This window comes from Solea solea, chromosome 2 (assembly GCF_958295425.1).
Source record: "Solea solea chromosome 2, fSolSol10.1, whole genome shotgun sequence".
NCBI lineage: Eukaryota > Metazoa > Chordata > Actinopteri > Pleuronectiformes > Soleidae > Solea > Solea solea.
The window spans coordinates 18,821,009-18,842,583 of NC_081135.1; the positions used below are offsets into that span (position 1 = coordinate 18,821,009).

General features: G+C 41.9%; 1 protein-coding gene across 1 annotated transcript; it reads right to left on the bottom strand.

The window, feature by feature from the left end:
* Window positions 1-696: 696 nt before the first annotated feature.
* Window positions 697-21,123, bottom strand: dcbld2 (discoidin, CUB and LCCL domain containing 2). The gene is made up of 15 exons (XM_058620780.1): window positions 20,768-21,123; window positions 17,954-18,178; window positions 17,328-17,459; window positions 13,878-13,929; window positions 13,722-13,794; window positions 6,736-6,869; window positions 6,401-6,441; window positions 6,094-6,303; window positions 4,342-4,466; window positions 3,693-3,840; window positions 3,444-3,599; window positions 3,243-3,336; window positions 3,119-3,168; window positions 2,866-3,000; window positions 697-2,024 (listed from the first exon to the last, which is right to left on the bottom strand). The coding sequence occupies exons 1-15, from the start codon at window positions 20,871-20,873 to the stop codon at window positions 1,606-1,608; spliced, it is 2,100 nt and encodes a 699-aa protein (XP_058476763.1). The 5' UTR covers window positions 20,874-21,123; the 3' UTR covers window positions 697-1,605.
* Between the last annotated feature and the right edge of the window lie 452 nt (window positions 21,124-21,575).

The following is a 21,575-nucleotide window of genomic DNA, read 5'->3' on the forward strand; positions in this document are numbered from 1 at the left end:
TTGATGACAAATGAAAATTGTTATAAAAAAAATCTTTTAATAACTCTTTATTTCTTTATATACAATCAGTGAGAGCCACAAACACAACCCTGCTGTGACCAGGGAGCACCATAACTCTGCATCAATCGCCCTGGTTATGGAGCATAATCAAAGCACGACTGACGGCACAGCTGTGTGAACGGCACCTTCCCTGGGGGGGGGGGGGGGAGTCGCCCTTCAGTAAAGTTATAAAGCAGCTTGTTCCTTTTTTTTGTTTCTGTTTTCTAAATCTACGGCCCTGCCACGTTGTGTTTGGTCAGGTCAGTACCACAGGTGGACAAGGAGAGGAATGCAGTCTCCTGGTGCTATAGACAACAATTGAACACATCCTGCTAGAACTGCAAGCCATTATCATTATCATCATCATCATCATCATCATCATCATCACACCAGACTGTAATACAAAAACACACAGGGCTGGAATATGATAACAGCTAACCACACGTACAGATGTTGATGCACATAATTACGAGGAAGGAAAAACAAAGTCACAACCATTTCAACATTAGACGATCACCACGATGCACACATGAACACACAGGAAACTATGAATTATCAGCTGTAATGGATTCACCCGTCTAATACTAGACTTCTTTCTGTGTACCGTTTTTGTTCCAACGTCCTCTAAATAGGTCTTTAAAAAAAAAGAAAATCCTGTTAAGACTGCTTTAGTGTTTATTGGGCTACGTGATGTTTGGCAGGTTTGCATTGTGAATCAATATTGCATAAACACAGAAGAGGCAACATTTGGTCTCCAATATCACATTAGGGAGTTCACAAAATCAATTCTCCCGATCGGCCTCTGCGAGTTATCGACAAGGTTTGACAAGAAGCCGACAGTGAGTTTTCCACACAATGTTTCAATTTGAAGTCAGTGAGGGAAGTAGTGGGGTTTTATTTAATAAGAGGCTCTCCTCATCAGCAGGATGTGAAATAATACAATAAATATTAGTAAATCACTTTAGAGTTTTAACAGGTTTGCATTAATGGATTCAACGTCACTATACACAATTTCAAGTCGTGCTTTTAAGCAAAAGTAAGACAAAACGTACCATGAAACTAGAGTTTTGAAAGAAGACTTCTTTTTTTTTTTGACCTTGAACGTGGGCTACTTAAATGCAACATGCAGTAAAATCAAAAGCATCAGATTTTTTGTGTAACAGAATAAAAAGTGAATATTTGACATCACAGTTTCACAGAATGAAAGAACTACTAAGAGTCACAGAACAGGGACAAGACAAAGTCTTCATCAAATAGTAGTCAGCCTTCTCCTTTTCACCTCCCGACTCTCGCGTCTGGCACAAAACACATTCATCTTTGTGGTTTCAGTGATAGGACTGTAATGGCACTGCACAAGCAAAGATCATGGCCATGCAGAGACAATTGGGCAATACAGACATCTCCACATGAATCTAAACCTAAGGTAGTGTTCATTCAAGACTCGAGCCAGGGCCCTGGTGGCCCACGGGTTCACGCCTCCTCATCCTTTAACAACCCTCCGTCTGTGTCCTTCGGGGTTGTTCTGAGCAGTGAAGGGCAGATTAAGGCCACGTGCGTCCCAGCTCTTCAGCCTTGTCCTGATGGCTTCTGAGTGCAACTCTGAGGTACCTGATAAGTCAGATCCTCAGTGGGCGTGGCCTGACCGGTGGCGTTCTTAGGCGTATCATACGCCGACCTCCCCGACTGGCCGCTGTCTGTCTGTGTGAGCAGGGAGGCGGGCCCGGCACCCATGAAACTGCATGCAGCAGAGGGCTGGTTCAAAGTGGAGCCCCCTGAGGGATGGCAACCCATATCGACCACGATAGGTGTGGCATATTCCGATCCCGAGGCGGGCAGGGGCTCTGCATACGCGTGGTAGACGTCTGGTGAAATGGGGGCGTCGTACAGATCTGGATCCGAGTATCCAGGGTCAGGACCCTCGTCTGGTTTAAACGTTGAACGAGCACCCAATGTTGTAACACCACTCACCAGCGGCTGGGCATATTCTGAGAAGACGGCATGATGTAGTAGATTAATAACCAGAGCTTTTCTTCAACTACACATCAACAATGTACACATAAGAAATAGTTTGTTAACAAGTTCACAAACAAGTTGCATAGTGTTTTAGCTTTAAGGTCCATTTATACTCTATATACGTAGAGCAATCGAGCAATACCCTGGGAAATCATGGGGCACTATAGAATCAATATTCCAATCAGACAGGAAAACAATGAAGACTCAACAATGAAACGTTTTGAAGAGCATCGAGATGTCAAAAGTCACTGCGGACATATGGAAGTATTGAAAATACCGCTCGTCATCAATCTCCCTCATCAACGAGTAGCATACTGCTCTCAGTAGAGCACACGTAACAGGTTACTCATGCCACATGTAATAAATATAATATAGTTTACGTAAGTGCAATAAACATACGATACAATATATCATGTTCTAGCCCTGGTTATACTGTAAATATCAAGCACATACTGTAAATATTCTGGTAACTGTCTATAACGTGAATTCTATTTTAACATTGTATAGTCATTGCTTGATATCTTATTTATTATCTTTGCTGCTGTGACAATGTAAATTTCCCTACTGCAGGACTAATAAAGGACTATCTTATCTTATTCCCCATTAATGGGACGACTTACGTCCCACTGTCGATGTTTGTTTGTGCCTGCAACTTGGCACCGCCCTCTAGAGGAAGTATTATGTAACATCCATACTGACGCATAAGACACAGCGGTATGAAGGGTAGTGACGGAGATGGCGTTTGGGACGGATGGACGTAAAACAGACGAACATGAGAGTATAAATGACACCATATGCATTGGTGGTGTTTACCTGCAGGTTCAGCGTGAAGTCTTGGTACGGCCCCTCTCCCTGAGAGCCGGCCCACGTCACTGCTGCTGTACCGGACTGAGTCATCCATCTCCACCATCTTGGACGGCAGCAGCTGCTTCATGCTCTTCCACCAGTCTAGCGACACAGTGACATACACAGAGTTGCACTCGCGAAACACACACACACACACACACACACACACAAGAAAAGAGCCCATAATTCAAAGTGATGACACACAGTAAACAGTCCATACCTGTGCGATCCCAGTGAGGAAGATCATATGCTCCTTCAGAGCTCTTTTTCCTGTAAAGCAGGAAACAAAATGGGAGTTTCTAGAAGCCGCTAAAAACAAACCTGATAATAACATGAATGAATACCTGTTTCTCCAGTGCCACGCACAAACCACAGTCAGGATGAGAGCAGTGAGAGCCATGACCAACACAGGAACCAGAACTGCTGCCAGAGCCACATCTAAGAGCAAAGAAATGACAATCAACACCAGATGACTATTTTCTTGATTAGGGATCAAACAAGCTTCTTTTTTTTCCTTTTTTTTTTTAACTGCCTGGGTGACGCACCTTTGCTGGTGTGGGGGGGCATCGTGGTGTTTCTTATGTCCGGGGTGGGCGTGGTTTGGCCAAGGTCTGGTGGATGCTTCGTACCTGCAGGGGGCGGAGTGTGACGAGACGGGGGAAACATCCTCGGCGCCTGCTTCGGCCCAGTCGTTCGCCTCACTGTACAAAAGACGGAACAAGAAAAAGAATGACGTCTTAGCATCTTGGAAGATAGTAGTCTTGTTACTGTTTTTGTTTATCTGCATCATTTACCTGCAGGGATTTGGCAGCCAAGCAGCTCCACCTTCAGCGCAATTCTCTGGTGCCATGACGTGGGATTTATCCTCACAAACCGAGCCTCGATGGGAGGAATGAAGTTATTCCTCACTTCACGCTGGTAGTTGATGTTCCCTTGGAAAATCTGCCATGAAATGAGACCAAACTTGTCTTTATTTGAGCCGGAGATTAAAAACAGTAGCGGTTAGTGGGGGAAAGAAGTTTATCGGAGCAGTTATTGTTTCAGACTTTGAACAAATGCAATTTAAGCCCTAAGCTGATTATTTTTCAACTACTTTCCTCTGTGCAGTAAAAGCCTGTGAAAACTGCAGCTTGTCGACAGCAGTTCCACTCTAACAACCCGGCCACTAAATCCATATCCATTCATTATTAATGCCCAAGTGCCTTGACTTGTCTACAACAGCACTTAACTCAAACCACTGACTGTTCTCATTTCCTGCCACAAACATGTCTCAGTCAATACCAGTTGCTATGGAAACAGTCCAAGTACGGGTCTCTGCTGCCGTCTAAAGTGACATTTGTGTCCATTTGTGCTAATTTGAAGGAAGGAGAGAGAAAAAAAAGCATAAAAGCAATGACGTTATTGTTGAGCAAGCGTGGTTTATTGATCTTCTGATTGAGTTACCTTGTCTTGAGTAGAATTTGCTTCCCTGTAGATAAACCACTGCTGGGCATCGTTGCTGTACAGGACCCGGTATGCTGACACAAAGTACTGATACTCTCTCAGGGTGGAGCCTGTGGTGGTGATGCCTGGTTGGACAGAGCAGAGACAAACGCTTGATGGACAGCTGACTCAGCGGTGTACTTAAACAAGACTCAGGCCGTGTTCACACTGAGATGCATGTGCAGTGTCTTGCTTTTCATTTAGACACACACATTAACTGATTAACTGAGGGTCACGATGTCATATTCGTTATAGAAATAGAAATCAAGTTTATGTTTTTAAACCACAGTTTCAAAGTCTATCAGTAGCATCTGTCGCAAATAAACACATCCTGTATCCATTTCCAAGTAAAAGCACTCTAGCATTTCAGTGGCGTGAGTACATTTCTTTTTTCCCAGCAAAACCAGTACTGGCATTTACTGTAAGTCGTATTCACACCCAATAGTCTGCTAGACTCGCTACGATTGGGGGTTGCAACATTCAGCCAGTCTGAGTTGGCTTTCACACTTTGGCACTTAAGTGAAACAAACCAAACCTTTTTATAAATGTATTCCCCTCCTTTGTCAAGAATTATTGACGGAGAAGATGAGACAAAAAATGAACAAGAAAACTCACTTATCTATTGGTTCCAGCAAGACAACTTGTTTCCTCCACATCAGAGCAAAACATGGAGCTGCGTCTTGGGTTGTTTATTTTGTGTTGGACTCAGATATTTCTCCAGGCTATTGTTCTACACACGCGTAGGTTTTGGTTGTGTTTACCCACAATGCCCTGCGTTGTAGTCCGCTTCCTGCATTTGGTTCACCTGGAGCGAACCGAGACCTATGTTTTAGGTGAACCAGAGTTCGCTTCTTAGGTCCGGTTGTGCATTCACACCTCCCCAAACAAACCAGGCTTTATGAGCAAACAAACGATTAGAATTAGAAGGGCTGGTGTGAATATGAGTGAATATGAGAGAAAATATTGAGTACAGGGAAGTATTTAGATGTATACTGTATATATATATATATATATTATTTCTTTCCGATTTTCAAAGGCAAAGTCTTTTGTAAAACATAGAAGACAACACTCCCTGTGTTAACAGATCAGTGCCGAAACACCACACACTGCACACACATCCAGCATGGACCTGTCCTGAGGCTGTATCCTGTATTGCTCCCCATTTAGTCAGCAATGCATCATATTTACTGTACCACTGTATTTACAATGAGATGAGACAGAGTGGGAAACATCTGAACAGTGTTGCCTTCAATGGAAGACTTCCTCAAGCAGCCATTTACATTTTAATCTCAATTTACATCTTCCTGTTGAGTGAACTAGATGCTACCAGTTAAAATTGGAGAAAGGTTTTGACCAAAGTCAGTGGAATCTTTTGTCCTATGAGTTTGTTCATGTATTGTATTTCATAGAAATCTATAGATTTTTCAGTCTGGACCAAAGAGCGCATTCAACTTCTCAATGACATATAATTGAATAAAGTGTTATTCTTGGCTTACCAATGAATTGAACTTAAAAGATGGTGTTTTTTTTTTTTAAAAGGTATTTTTTGAGTAGTTTAATGAACAGGCATGCAGTAAAAAAGCCACAAGCGGGAAAACCCAAATTGCTGTAGAAGTCTGCCATCTTACAGGTGCCTGCTCTACTAACTCAGCTCCCCTTTAACGTGCTGTTATATGACGTTATCTCTCTGACTGTATGCATGTAGTTCTCTACCTGTGATCCTCTTCTCCCTCTTGAGATCGACCTGCAACCACTGGTGCTGGTCACTCTGAGAAGGCGCCCACGGAAGCCCCGTCTTTTTAAGGCGTGCCCCTGACGGCAGCCACTCGCGGTGCTGACCAAAGTTCCACTCCCACACAGATGAAGCAGAGAGTTGAGTGTCTGCAACGCCACCAGACTCTAATCCCAGTGTCCCATAGCAGCCTGTGAACACAGAAACAATTACCAGCGTGATTAAGAATATAAAATGTTTGGGAAACATTGAGATTCCTTCTAATGATGCTTTACAGAAACAACTCACCATTGGTCCTGAAGGTGAAGAGGCTGTTTGACAAAGTTCCTCTGAGGAGAGAAGAGTAGAATTATGGGCTCAGGAGAGAGAGAATCATTATTATGAGTCATCCTTTAACAGCTTTCAAAAAAAACTCACCAACAGTTGGACTTTCTCACATGATTTTGTGTTCAAACTTTGTGCAACATGATTTGGACCAGTTTTGTACTGATGAAAATGTACACTCACTCTCTATATTTATATACATATGTATATGTATACACACGCACTCTATATACTCTGTATGAGAAGTAAACCATAAGTAAATGAAGAGCAGAGCGCGGCAGGTTGTGGGAGGTTCTTACCCAGTGGAAGTGACATTGTTAGCCAGCGTGCCATCATAACGAGGGATGCCTTTGCTGCTGACCACACTGATCCTCCCTCCCACAGCGTTGGACACCACACCTGCATGGATGGCCGCCACACACAGTGGAGAGGACTGCAGAACAAAAACACACAAAGGCAGAAAAATATAAACAGACATTACGGATAAACTTGTTATTTTCCGCTGCACACGGTGGTAATCTGTGAAGAGGAGGCCAAATTAAAAGGGTTCTCAGCAAGGCTTTGTTAGCTTTAAGTGACAAAACACGATCACGGTGTTGCTCCTTGCCATTTTCTTCTGTGTGATTGTGGAACGTTTCATAGAATGGTAGAAAGTATGAGTGGTTTCTAAAAAAAATACAAAAATATAAACACCACATGTTTTTGCTCCCATTCTCCATGAATTGAAGTAAAGGATGTAAGATTTCCTAGATGCAAACAAAAGCATTGTACTGTGACGAGTCCTGTGCACACCTGCAGTGTTTACTTATGCCTTTTTGCTAACATGTAAGAAATGTTTGTTTTTATTGAGCGTCCTTCAGCATGTGTGCTGTAACCAGAGTTCCCACACCTTGGTTGACATCAAATTCAAGGACTTTTTCAGGAATAATTCCCTCAAATTCAAGGATAGAATGTGCTGACACAGCTAAAAGACAGGAGGGCAAATGTAAGAGCCACTTTGCCCCTGCTGTCCACTTGTATTGATTTCCAGCACGCGCTGCATCTAGCCAAGTGATTGTCCTTGGGATCTTGGGCCAGCCAGTCTTTGTCATTTTTTTGGAACATGCATTTCCAAGGCATCACGTAATTCGATGTCTTTTGCTAAATGCTACTACTGGAATGGAATCTCACGTCAATGGCAGAGAGCATGTACAGTGTCCACACTGTTAATAATTATGACTCTACGTTTGTTCTGCGTAGGCCTAGTGTGCGTACATTAAGCAATGCCGGGCACAACAAATAGTAGGTGGAGTCATAACAAACAAGAGCCCATCGACGGCAGGAGACATTTACCTAAATATCAACTTAACTTCTTTGTTGCATTAAATTCAATCACCGACAATGATCCATGTCAATTTAAGGCAATTCTCAAAAACTCTCAAGGGCCTTGAACAGGGGCGTCACTAGGTTTTAAGGACAGGGGGGGCTTAGCCCCCAGGAGATGCACAGAATGTGAGCGAACGTTTAATTTCACAAACAGCTAACAAAAACTGAGAAATGGCACGTTTTGGACAGATTTAACAGAGATACTTTACTGTGCAAATGCCTCTTGATCCATGTCTGGATCCCCTTGCTCTCTCTGCCTTGACCTTGCCTGTTGATCTTTTTCTCCCTCCGCATCTCCTTCTGCCTGACCCTTCAAGATACATTTAACACAATGATTTGAATTAATAACTGATCAACAAAGAGGGTAATGCCATGACTTTCACTCACAACACAAGAATTGTTTACTCCCAAATATTTTGAAGTCACACAGAATATATTTTAGGCACATAAGTGACTCAAATGGTTGTAATTTTAAGCCCTGAAAAAATATAACTTAATTACATAAATTACAGTTATATTAAGGTACTCTTGAAAATAGTTGGGCCAGGCTAATTTGGCTTATGCATCACTCTCTTGGCTATCTCCACTTTCCAATCATTACTCTCCTGAATAAAAGCTCAAGTTAAATAAGTCTTGTATGGTGCACTTGGACTGAAATGTTTCATATTTCATATTCATATTGAGTTCCATAAAATTCCAGGACTGTCTGCATCACAAATGACTCTATCCTGTGAAATCCTTTAGACTCACCTTTCCAGTAGAGGTTTCTCCCCTCTCACTCTCTCTGCTCCTCTGCCCTGACTCCTACAGGTCAATAGGGGTGGTGGAGTGATTATTATTATTACTACCGTATTATCATTATTATTATTATTATCCACATAATCATACGTGAATGAGCTGTTTCACGGTGTGCATCTGATGCTGGAGCTGATGCTCCAGAAGGAAGTCACCCCAAAGATAATATGAAGAGTGCACACCTAACTCTATAAACAACCAGGACCTTCACATTGCATTTCGGACTGACTAGCTAGCTACTGTAAGTAGCAGAGTTCTTTTGGAGCTGAAATGTAACTTTTGACCGCAAACAATAAAGGTAAGACGTGCACAGAGATATACAGCACGCATCTCACGCTGCCTCCTGTACAGGGGGCTCTCGGCTACAGAGTGTGTAAGCCAGGTTTTTATTTGTCAAACAGGGAGCATTTGGCAATTACGTGGGACTTTCTGCTGTCAGCTGGGGGGCTGCAGCTAACTTATTGTTACTATCAGCAGTGATACTTACTCTCTTGAAAAAATGTCGTATGTCCATTCTTGTTCACGTTCTTCTCCTAATGCTGCTCTAGTCGGTTCTGTGTGCTCCGCTCCCGGTACACACACTGCAGGTACCCAGGTACCGAGTGCAAGCTAGGTTGCAGGGAAAACGTGGACTGGATTTCAGTGATTTGGGCGTGCTCTATATGAACAAGTGGAATGGACTCGATAACGACGCACTGACTCTGACTCTCTACCGCTTCCATAAGGGAAACTAAGATTTATGATCACATTTAAGTTAATAATAACTGGTTATATGATTATTTATCTAAACTCAAATTCTCGCCACATTATATTGAATTTGTCAGCACTTATTTGTAAAAAAAAAATCTTTTTTTTTATAAATGAACATAAAATTATTTAGGGGGGCTTAAGAATATTTTAGGGGGGCTTTAGCCCCCCTAAAATAGGCCTAATGACGCCACTGGCCTTGAAAATGTTTTTTTTTTCAAATTCATAAATGTGTAGGATTTCAAGGACCTGTGGGAACCCCTGTGTGACACAAAATAGCAGAGAAAGTAGGAAATCGGGGTAAGACATCAGCATTTTATTGATCAAAGTTTTTCCATCTCGATTTTTAAAAAACATTTTGTTTAAAGAATGCTGCATGTGATGCAGGGATTTGTTTGACTGGGAATATTTGTCACACTATATTCCTAAAAAACAATGGCAGAGAATTGTTTGTGTGGACTGATCACAGTCAGATGTCGAGCTGTTCCTCAACATCAAAGTTAACAAAACACATGAAGCGACTGGAAGTTCTGCCAGTTCAAATGCACCGACATCCTCCGACTTCTACACTAGCAGTTGGGGCCGTTTGTTTTCTTACAGGAAGGGGGTCATGTGACACGAGCGTCACAAAACAAGAACCAATTACAGAGTGAAAGCAAATAGCGTAATCATTCTCAAAGGTCTTTGTTTTTGCTCGTCCCTACCAACATGCAGCCCCGTAGTTCTCATACTAATGCAGAGCCTGGAGTGTTTTAAAACTTCTTTGGTTTGGGTGCTTTAAGCAGGACAGGAGTATCCACAGCAGAATGCATAGCAGTAGTGTGGATGTAGCATTATTAGGAAGGACTGGACATCATGAGCTTGAGGCCTTATAATGACACCTGACTGACTATTTCCCTTTAATTATAAGTCATCGCACCATGTGATACAGTTGCAAACTGGTTTGCAGTTTCATTAAGTAAATGGGTGGGAACAGATCACACAGTCAGCTCTTAACCTTCAGACAGAGGAAAGATAAATGCAGATGAGTCAGCATGAAGTCACTTCTCTGTAGCGAGATCACTGAGTGGCATTGGCAATGATTCACTGCTGGCTGCATTCCTGTCCAAACCTGCTGCCACATCACTGGGAAGAGGACAAAACCTGAATCCTCTCTGGCCACAAGCTCCTTCCCATGAACAGCTGCTGCAGCGAGGTGGAATTTTATTACTGGAAAAGGCCCACACTGGAATTCACAGAGATTGTGGGAAAACTCCAGTGACCCAGAGACTGACAGGCACATGTACATGCACACGCACACATACACACACGTGCACAGCAGTCAAAAAGCTGCCACGAGCAATCAACACTTGCTGTGTGACTCCTAAACTTCCACAAAAACACACACCACATCCTAAAGCGAGTCATACCAAACCACTAACACAAACTCAGAGCCCTGCTCCAAACCACCGCACCCTGCCCCTTACTGAGGAAACCACACTAACACACACTTTTGTATTCTTACATATGATAAGCAGGGAAAAAAAAAATCAGCATATGAATCACTGTAAAATGTACTGAGAGAGAATTAAGAAAGAAAGAAAGCAGCACAGTCTGCACAGTCCCTGTTTAATACACACTCAACTTAAAGCTGCAATGCGTAACCTTTGGTTGTTTGTTTTTCGTGAACAGAAATGATGCAACATTATTTGTATGCTGCGTCCTTAATCTAAAAACAAGCTCTGTTCTGAGGGAGCATTCGTGTGTATACACCAGATGCGTTTATCCCTTCACACTGCTGAACAACCAGAAGTTTAAGAAGTAGAATTTGCAGTTATTTTTGTTTTCAGTTATACTCCAACCTGTTTGTAGTAGTCTCCTTTTACTAGCGCAATGTTGCCATGGCCTCGGTCTGTATTTTCATAACATATCCCTTCCTGTGTGCAGTGTGGGAATGACGCAGAGCAACACAAGATCTAAACACTGCTATATGGACAGAGAGAATCATGTGAACCAATAGGCTTCATCAACATTGTGTGAACTCATTTGACAATGGATTGAATGTAACAGACGTTTGCTTATCTTTAAAAGTTACGCACTGCAGCTTTAAGTATGCATTATGCTGTACCAGGCTTTTACAGAAGAAATTGCAGCCTATATTGTCACACACAGAAGTGTAACCAGGCATGCGCTCACAAAGGTTTTGTCCAACTTCTCAATCCCTCTCACTCGCACACAAAAACACACTGCTCTGCTCTGCACCCTCTTACAGCTGGACTGGATTAGAGGGTTATTATTTTCATCCAAACTATTATCTCACCTCCCTTTCACCCGCTGACCCTGCCCCTCCTCTGTTCCTGTGGGGCGCCTCGCTCCCTGAAGCACACCCCCGACACTCCTCACTGTCCTCCCATCAGCCAGCAACAACCCTCCCTCCCCCTTCCTCCCTCCTTCCTTCGACAAAGAAAAAAAACAAAAACCTCAAGCTCTGAACATGAGGTCATCAGCCAGAGACGCTGCACCCATGACCTCACGCGCAGCGAGGGTGCTGTGAGGTCATCAGCTCAGCACTCACATTCCACAGAGCGGGGGCCCGTTTACACAAGGAATAAAAGGAGGCCCTTATTGAATCAAACTGAAAAATGTTTAGACACAAAAGGCCCAAATAATGAAGCAGAGTAATGAGTAAACAATCGGTGGACATGAGGCTTTGTGTGTGTGTGGGGGGCACACAGAGGGGTTGTGACCACACAGCAGGGAACAAAGCTGTGTTTCCATTATAGTACGGTTTGCTTTGGTACAGTAAAGCCCTGGGTCAGGCTCGCATTTCAACTGAGAACAGTACCTTTAACTTGGTAGGCGGGGTGTGGGCCGTGCTTGATGGCCGCACCAGCGAGATACGTAGCGTGACGTCGAACTGGTGCGACGACAACATCGAACATGACGACACAGCAGAAAACCACACAACGGAGGACATCCAGCAGCTCTTTTTTTTCTGCTCGTTTTGTGGCTGTTTTAACAAGACGTTAAGCTTTGTATGAGAAGAGACTGTGGTGTTGAAGAAACTCCAGTCACAAGGGAGTTTTGTAGCCCAACCAGCTGACAGTTGTGGGTGGAGCTGGTCTACCATTTTACTCTGGTACCCCAAAGGAAAGGGTGCCGGTTATTTTGATACTATTCCTAATGTAAATGCAAAAAAAAAAAACGTATTGTACCAAACCGGAATCTTCCCCTCAGTAGAAACACGGCTCAATGAGAACCATGACTCGTACAAAATTAGGAAAACAAAACCACAAAAGAAACCTGTTTAGTATGCAAACCATGAGCCAGTGCGCAAATGTAAGCCATAGTTTTTAGTTTCACAGGTAGTGCACAGGTTGTTACAACTTTGTAACAACTTTGCTCACATGATGTTCATATGGAGCTCTGTTCCCTCATCAGTATCTGTTCCCGCAGGCCCCACCCCCTCAAAATGGCAAAGGAAGCACACAATCACAAAGTACATCCCTGAGCTGCTGTGCTCGAACCACTGAGATACAAAGGAACGAGTTAGACTCGACAGAGAAGAAACAACAAAAAACAAATTCAGAATAACGCCGTTTTCGAACTGTTGGAGACGGTGTCACTGCAGCAGATGCAACTGTGGACAAACTCCCTTGTCTGCATAAGAGTTTGACAATGAAGGCAATGACAGTAAAACTGCACACAATTCTCCCGACATTGTCCAAAGTTTGTGTCGGAAAATGGTTTAACTAAAAATGCAAGTAAAGCGACGACAATCTGAGTTTATAGTGCAGTTGTTAATAATGCTGAATTCCAGATGCACTGAAGTACTTTGTCTGTAGCCTCTAATCATTTTCATGCAGCCCGCCAGTTAATACCAAGTTATAATGACTTATTTCTCTATGCTATTTATTTTCTTAATATATCAATTTTGCATCATAATTTTTTAATTGTGAACAATATGTTGCTCTATATCAACACAAACACTAAAATATCTCAAATATTGTTATTTTGTCCTATGACGGAATATCCTGATATAATTTTAAGCTCATATCACCCCTACCAACTTTTTTTCCACCGACTGGCCCCTTCCTGACCAGACTAGTGGCCCCTGGGTAATTTCAGTTTGAGACCCCTGACATACAGTATTTTCGTGTTGTATGATTTATTTTTTATGATTTATATCTAGATGCAAGAAAGTTTATTCTTGCAAACAGGAGAAAATGCAGAGAAAAAACTTTTTTGATTCGCCAATATGCTACCAACTCAAAACCATGACCCAGATATCACAATACAAACTGAACAGTTGCACCACCACAGGAAATGTGATGCACAAGACAGGGACAACCGTACAAAAGAGAACACCTGCAGTGCTCATACAGTCATCTGTTCTCACCTCTCTGTATCCATTTGGTATAGTTCCAGAAATCTCCTCAGTGGATGTCAGGCAGCCTGCTGGGCAGTATTTACTATGAAGACAGATCACACATACAATGAGTATCGGACAACATGAGCACTTCACAAATATCCGCAAAACACTAATGGCCTTTACCTGAACTCTGCCTGTGGGAAATCAGTTCCTTTGTCCAGACAGGTGATTAGATCTGAAAAGGCAAACAAAAAACGTCAGAACAGGTTTACCCATCATGTGTCACTCGCACTTTCTCTTCCTGTTTCCCTCTCTGGTCTGATTACAACTGTGAAAAACAGTGGAAAAACTGCACAGTGCAGCTTTCCAGAGCCAAAGGTGAGGTCTTCAAAATATTCACAACATTACAAAATCCAAATAAAGTAAAGAGTTGATATTGAAACCTCAATCTGAGAGGCTAGAAACTGGCTGGGTTTTGTTTGGGAAATAATTCACTAATAATAAAAATCATGACTCCTCTTATTGACTAAACAGGAAAAAGAGTTCAGCTTGAACCATTTACTAGAAATGGTGTAGATATAAACTTAATATCAACATTGTCAATGTAAGCAACGCTGTGCACCTTTTTCACCTGAAAGGAAAAGCTTTTAAGTCTTTTTGAGGGTTTAGCGACACGTAATAGAGAGAACGAAGCCTCCTTCATTCCCACTCTGTACATGAACCTCTGTTCTTACACTATGTAACTTTGGTATTTAGTGCCAGAATCAGGCCCAGCAAAGTTACGAGTAAAGTTGAACCACGGGTCAGTTAAAAAGGCCAAGAACTCATCAAACATCTACTACTGTGCCCGAGGTAAATTCTGTCTCACAATATATGATCAAAGACAATGAACACAAAGTTTTACTTCAAAACATAGAGCTTTTTAGAGCCAAATGCGAATAGAGTGCTCGCTTATTTTACTCTGTGTACCACTTGTAGTTCACAATAAATTACAGTGAAAATCAGAGTTATTATCTGTCATAATGTCACACAGTGTGGTGAAGTGGCAAGCATTGTTGCCTCAGGATCACACTTCGGATCACGGACCTTTATGTGTGGAGTTTGCGTGTACTTTGGTTTCCTCCCACAGTCCAAAAACATACAGATTAGGATAATTGCACACTCTACTCTATCGACAGTAGGTGTGAATGTGAGAGTGAATGATTGTTTGTCTCTGTATGTTTGCCATGTTGTGGCCATGTCAACTGAGATTGGCTCGAGCTCTTCCCACGACCCTCATGTGGAGGATAAAGTGGTACAAAATGAATGAATCAATGTTACAAACCTTCTAGACCCGTTTCAAAATGTTCTGAATTTGCTGTATAAGGCCATTTAGTTTCTTCTGCAGTTAATACTCATGTCACGGCAGATGTAGATATACATTTTCTCTATTGTGCAAAATAAATAAACATGAAAAACATAATAGTTGTATAGGGCGCAAACATAGAAGTCAATGGGGTACAACCCATTCTGCTCACTGTTTTAGTCATTACTCATATATCGGAGGATCTTTGTGCGTTTGCAGATTTCCAATAACACATTTTAAAGCCAATATCAGATAATATTGTACATCCCTACTGCACAAGCATCCAATGTGGCCCTGGCACATGCATGTTGAGGGTTTCTAATACAAGGAGTGTTTAAGTGATGAGGCACACATATACAGTATATACAACAGGATGGCGTGGGCTTCTTTATGAACCCTGTGGTGGAAGTGGTCAGACTTTGAGAGTCATGACCACATGGTCAAAAATCCCATATATCTGGTAAACCAACCTGTGAGTCAAACTGACAAAGACCCTTGACCACCACAAGTCAGCATGGTGACGGGTTTACTAACCTAAACCGGCAATTCACACAACGGTTACATGACGACAAAATGAAACATATATCGGCACTTTGGTGGAAAAATGTGCTGGGGTTGTTTGCCTCCCGGTGTGATTGAGTCGCGCCAAGCTGACCACAACACTGAATATTTTCCTCCTGCACACACACATGCATACATCATCACTGTTTTCCTCTTCTTGTGGTTTTAGTTCGATGTTTATCTCAAGTCACTGAAGTCTTTCCAACTGACAAAGCACACGATTCAAAAGCAGAAATCCCAGCATGAGACATCACCATTGTGACTAAAGGAATAATCTGCCAATTGAAAGGTTTCAGTACCTTGTGTATTAACACACAGTACTTACATCTATGCCATTAATTATTAAATCTTGCGTAAAGTTTGACTATAATAGTACAGTAATAAATAAGTAACAATTACGATGTGTTTACAATTTCTCTAAATGAAGCAGAGCCAACCAGAACCATTTTCCACACTGGGTTATTTATTCAAAGGTCCACTGAGGTAAATCGCAATTAAAAATGTATTAAGTCTGCAGATGCAGCTGTGTGCTACAACTATTAGTGAAATTGTGCTTGTCTGGATTAATCAAGCAACAAAATTAATGCTGGTGCTTGATTTACTGCCTTTGACACATTTTTATCTTTGAAAATTGAATGTTTGGGATTGTTTTGCCATTTGGGGAATTTCATTCATCATTTGGTGCTTTCTTACCGACTTATCCAACATTTACAAGTTCAAACTAATATTATATGACTCACTATTCCTTCAAAGATATTCAGATATTTTCCTGTTGCCCATCCGTGATGCCTTTTCTACCACTTCACAAGGGTGGAGCTAACAGCTACAGCTAAGAGGCGAGTCAACAGATGTGTTCCTTACTGTCTCGTCTATGATGTCTAATTCAAAATACTTCCACATGCCATTTTTCAGAGGCCTTGGTGTCGTGATTGGCCACTCGGGAGGATGGTTCAATTTTCTTGTGTCCTCCATTTTCACAGTAAAACTTCAGGTTAAGAACTTAAGCCTGGTTCCGGGAACAACATCACATCACTAAAGCTGGACACACACTACAAACAAGATTTTTTGGCCGATTTTACACATGATTCACAGTGAGCAGAGTCTGCACCACTTAGCACTAGTTGGGGACAGTCGGGTAGTTGGCACAAAAATCTGTTGGGGGTAAAGACTCAAATCAGCAAATGTGTGAGGGTAACCGACATGATCCGACCTCAGTCTCAAACATGTTTGAGTCAACTCTGGACGTAATCGGGTAGTGTGTTCTGATTACCAACCCAACTGCAAAGACACATTGCCAACAGCCAGTGAAAAAGTGTAAGTGTCGGAGGACGACTGAAATGGTCGCTCTCGTGAGAGTTTGCGCGAGCGTTTGATGCATTCAGCTGGCTTCAGTTGGTTTGACAAATCATATAGTGTAATGTCTGAGTGTAATCGTTAAATGTGTTATCTTGAATCTTTTAGTCGTCAAAAAAAAACTGCTGAAACCAGGTCGGTTAGTGTGTACTCCAAGTCTTTTCAAATCGGCAACGACTGTGAAAGTTGTGTAGTGTGTAAAGGGCAGAATGAAACAGCTGTAACTTTAACACGACCTCCAGAGCACCGTTTACACTAAAACTAAAAATGTTTGCATACTAGTTTCTGAGATGACAAAACATCACTCCTGCATCCTCACAGGCCGTGATCACCAGCTGCAGGACAGAGAGGTGTGTGACCAGGGAGTTTGTTACCTGTGTGTTCAGTGGTGGCGTAGGACAGGTAGAAGCCATGTCCAGTGTGATGGGTCCCACTCATGAACCGGACAGTGACCTGGTTACCAGTGGACATTTCTTCAACCTTCAGACCCAAACTGCAGTATTTCACTGGTAAAACAGCACAGGAGATACAGGCTCTTTGTTACAGTTTAACTTACAACAAACATACCATACAGCAAAGCATTAGCACAGGATAATAATACAGAAAGAATTCTTGTGTAGCGGTGGTTGGTGTAATTAAGTGGGCTGTACATCACAAGAGCCATAAACCGTGTCTCCCATAGAATAACAACACAGCTGATAAATGATTCAAGTCGTCAATTTGGACAAAGTTAAACTTTTAACTTCAGTTAAACACACTCATAGAATGTAATTTAACACCCATTTCCACATTAAAAAAGCACAATGGAAGACTAGGAGAACTAAATTGCCATCAATTATTTACTATCACATCACATGACCTGATTTTTTACTGTTATCTTGACGGCGTGTATAATTTTACATCAACTGTGTGCACTATTTCTGATTTTAGTACAGGCACAGAAGGCTGGTGAAAGCAAATAAAGAGAAAAGACCAGTTTAAATCCAGTAGAGTGTCTCACCAATCTCTCTCCTCTCGGGTCCAATACCGTTGAAGAGGCTGAGGTAGTTGACCTGGCAGTCTCCGTTCTCTATGTCCAGCTCTGCAAAGCGAAAGTGGATCCTGTTGCCACGCGGCACACTGATTTCCCACTCACACACCGTGTTGTTCGGGTATGTCCTCGGGTAACCCAGAGAGGACAGAGTCCCACTGCTGGGGCCAAGCACACTGGGGCCACAGCCATCACCTGCAGGGCAACACAAACACAGTTTCAGCAAAAAGTGGTGGATCGAACAAGAGTAAAACTATACTTGAGGTGTTTTTTGACTTGAAACTGACAATTCTAAAGCAAATTTATACAAATATGTACAATGAGTAGCACCACAACAACAATGTCCTGCGGTAATAAATTATTTTGAGGCCTATTTTACACATGTCATTTATTGTATGCCTTTTAGTAACAGCCTTGATGTCTCATGGAAATGGTTGGAATGTACTGGTTTTGGTATTTTTTTTAAGGAATCTGTTGTTAATAAAAACTATATAGTGAAAAAGAATGTTTATACATTTAAGTTGTTAGCATTAAAAAGAGGGGATGTCAGTTCTGTTTAGATGCCTACGGACCACAAGATTAGACAATGTCATTGATGATATTGATTGACTCATTGATTCTAATAATTTATTGATGTTAAAGCAATATTTTAAAACACAGACGCTAGCTGACAACGCACGTTGTCTTCCTTTATTTATCTTTCGTATAGAGAATAGCTTTGTGTTTTGAACTGTTTCTCAGATAAACCCGGACACCTTCTGACATCAACTGGGACTCTTTAAACAATTTAAAATGTAGGTTAAACATTACTTGTTAAACTTTTTTTTTATAGACAAAGAGAGAAAAGATTAATTACTTAGGTTAAAAGATCATGTGGAACAACTGTGGAATAGGCCTTGAATCGTGGGGTCGAGTCCTGTCTACATGCTGAGGTGTCCTTGAGCAAAACACGGACTATGTTTACACGTGGACAGCAATGTTTCAATACTAACCAGATTAAGACTTTATTCTGAAAAAGACACAGCCATGTAAGCCGCATTTACAAGTCGACATAGATGACAATGTGGAGTATTCCAATCTTAGTCGTGTGGTATAGGCATGTACAGTATATATGGTCATAATCAGACTACGTAGCATGTTAACAGGAATAAAACTGGGATATGATTCTACCAATTTGTGTTAATATCACAAATGGAACATTTCAATCAAAATAGAGTCAATAGTGGTTAGTAGTGGTGTCCATAGTCACTGAGCCCAATGTTGAGGTGAATGTTATATGATATGTATAAATTCAATCTACAGTGATAATCAGGTTCATCGTTGGGTTTGCTTTGAGTTTTGTAACCGAGAGGATTTTGCTGTGCTGCACAGAACCATTGACTAATCCTGGACAAAACATGAAATTAAAGTAGCTTTTTGATTGTATTTGCTTGCAGCAGCTACAAACCATATAATTACCTCTGCCTAGGTGCTTTTATGGGTGTTAATTAGATTGTGATGATATTTTAAGGGTATAGTTATAGTTTGATAGTTAGGGTTAGGACAAAGATCCAGATTGAATTAATTTAATGCATCAATTATTGACATTGCAAGATATGGGGATGTATTGACACTGAAAGGTGAGTGGTTTTGGCAGAGGTTTGAGCTCTGAGAGTTTTCTTTCGTTCAAATATTAAGTCAACTTAATTGCTATTAACTACTCCTTTACTACAACTTTTTTTTTACTACGATTTCTTTAAGAAGTTTGATTTCTAGCTCTTTCTGAGCTGTCACCATTTCTGTACGTGAGCTGAGATACTCTGAGATAACACTCAACAGTCACGCTTCATGGTGCTAAGTGGATGTTCTGTTGGCCTGCAGTTATGTAAGAGCCCCTCAGTGGACACTATCCAGATGAACAGGACAAAAACAAAACTGCCTCCCTCACTCTGACTCACTAATGTTCCTGAACAACTGCACGGTGTTCAGCTGAAGTTCCTGCACTGACTCAATTTAAAACACTTAAACACATTTAAAACTCACCCCTAAACTTCCATCTATTACTAGAATCATGTGAGGAAACAGCAGCTGTTGGAGAAATTTAAATTTATGACAAACTGTGTCCACGTGTTTACAGTCATACCCCCACTGACTGCTTCCCCCTACCCCCAATCTCACACCACCTGGGACTGCCTGTCGCCCTCGAACATCTACAAAATGTTCATTTTAGTTGTCGAATATCGTGAAAATTCATTAAAAAATACGTACGTGCATCAATTATGTATACTTGAGTTCACGGTACACCCTAAAAGTGAGTTACCTGGAAGGACAACAAGGCCACAAGCTCTCACCAGACTCCATTGACAAATCTAGCAATTTAACAGTAACTTCCTTATCAAAGAACCAAATAACAAACATAATATGAATTCAATCTTTTTATCATGTAATTTAAAGGCCTCGTGTCAATTCTGCAAGCAACTGATCCACATATGAGCAGCTAAACCTTCACTATCACATACATTTTCTTCGGGAACCGGTTTGCCTAGTTTAACTACAAAAAAGCACCGTGACGGGCGGCGGCAAGTCATGTAAACCAAGCGGAACTCCACGTATACACACACAGCCATGTAAGGCATAGGTTTAGGGTTTGGCAGACAATAACAATACACCGTGCCTTTATCTCCAAGCACCTAAACCGTCCGTGTTGTTCACGCTTTAACTAAAGCAGCATGGCCGCGTGTGTGTCCGTGATTGTGCTCGACTCCCGCACGACAGAAGTTGTCGGTGCGGCCGTGCGGGACCAACCTTTCTGCGCTCGACAGTTTTCCGCGGTGAGAATGACGAGAATCGACAGGACGAGAAGAACCTCGGCCCCTGTCGGTCCCCTACCCACCATTACCGCTCTGCCCATAGCAGCCTGCAGTCTGAATGCATACTGCTCGCTTCTGGTCCCCCGGCTGCACCGCTTCAACCTGTACCGTGGAAAATAACAGCGACAAAAATCCACCTATCTTCCGCTTCACGGGAGAAATGGAGCGAGAGAGAGAGTTCCTCCTCAAGGTAATGTCCTTTAAAGTCCCCGTTAACAGTCCAGTGGTTAGCGACACTCTCACTATGGAGGTAACTACTTCAACTACACACACATACACATTACACACACTTAAACACACACATCCAATCTGTGGAGCTACTTCCTTCACTCAGGCTCCTCCTCCTCCCCCATCTGGATGCTGGGAGACCCGAGTCCACCAAGTGGTCTGACACTAGATTTACCATCATGAACCCCATTCACATAAACACATTGTTCAGATTATGATATTCACATGAGTTGTTAAAGAATAATCAAGTTAAAATGCTGTTTACATGTTGCAGAGCATACTCTGGTTATGACATGTGTGCATAACACCCTATCAAATGTTACAATCAATAGGGTACACACATTGGAACAAATTCACATCTAAATCATTCAAATCTGATTATTGCTTGTTCTGAGTAATGATTTATGCAGATTGGTGATCTATTTTAATTGATTATTCAGACTATTGTCTTGATCTGGTCAAATTTGTAATATTGCTGTCTGGTTAATCTGGTTATATCTGGGTCAAGTGCATAA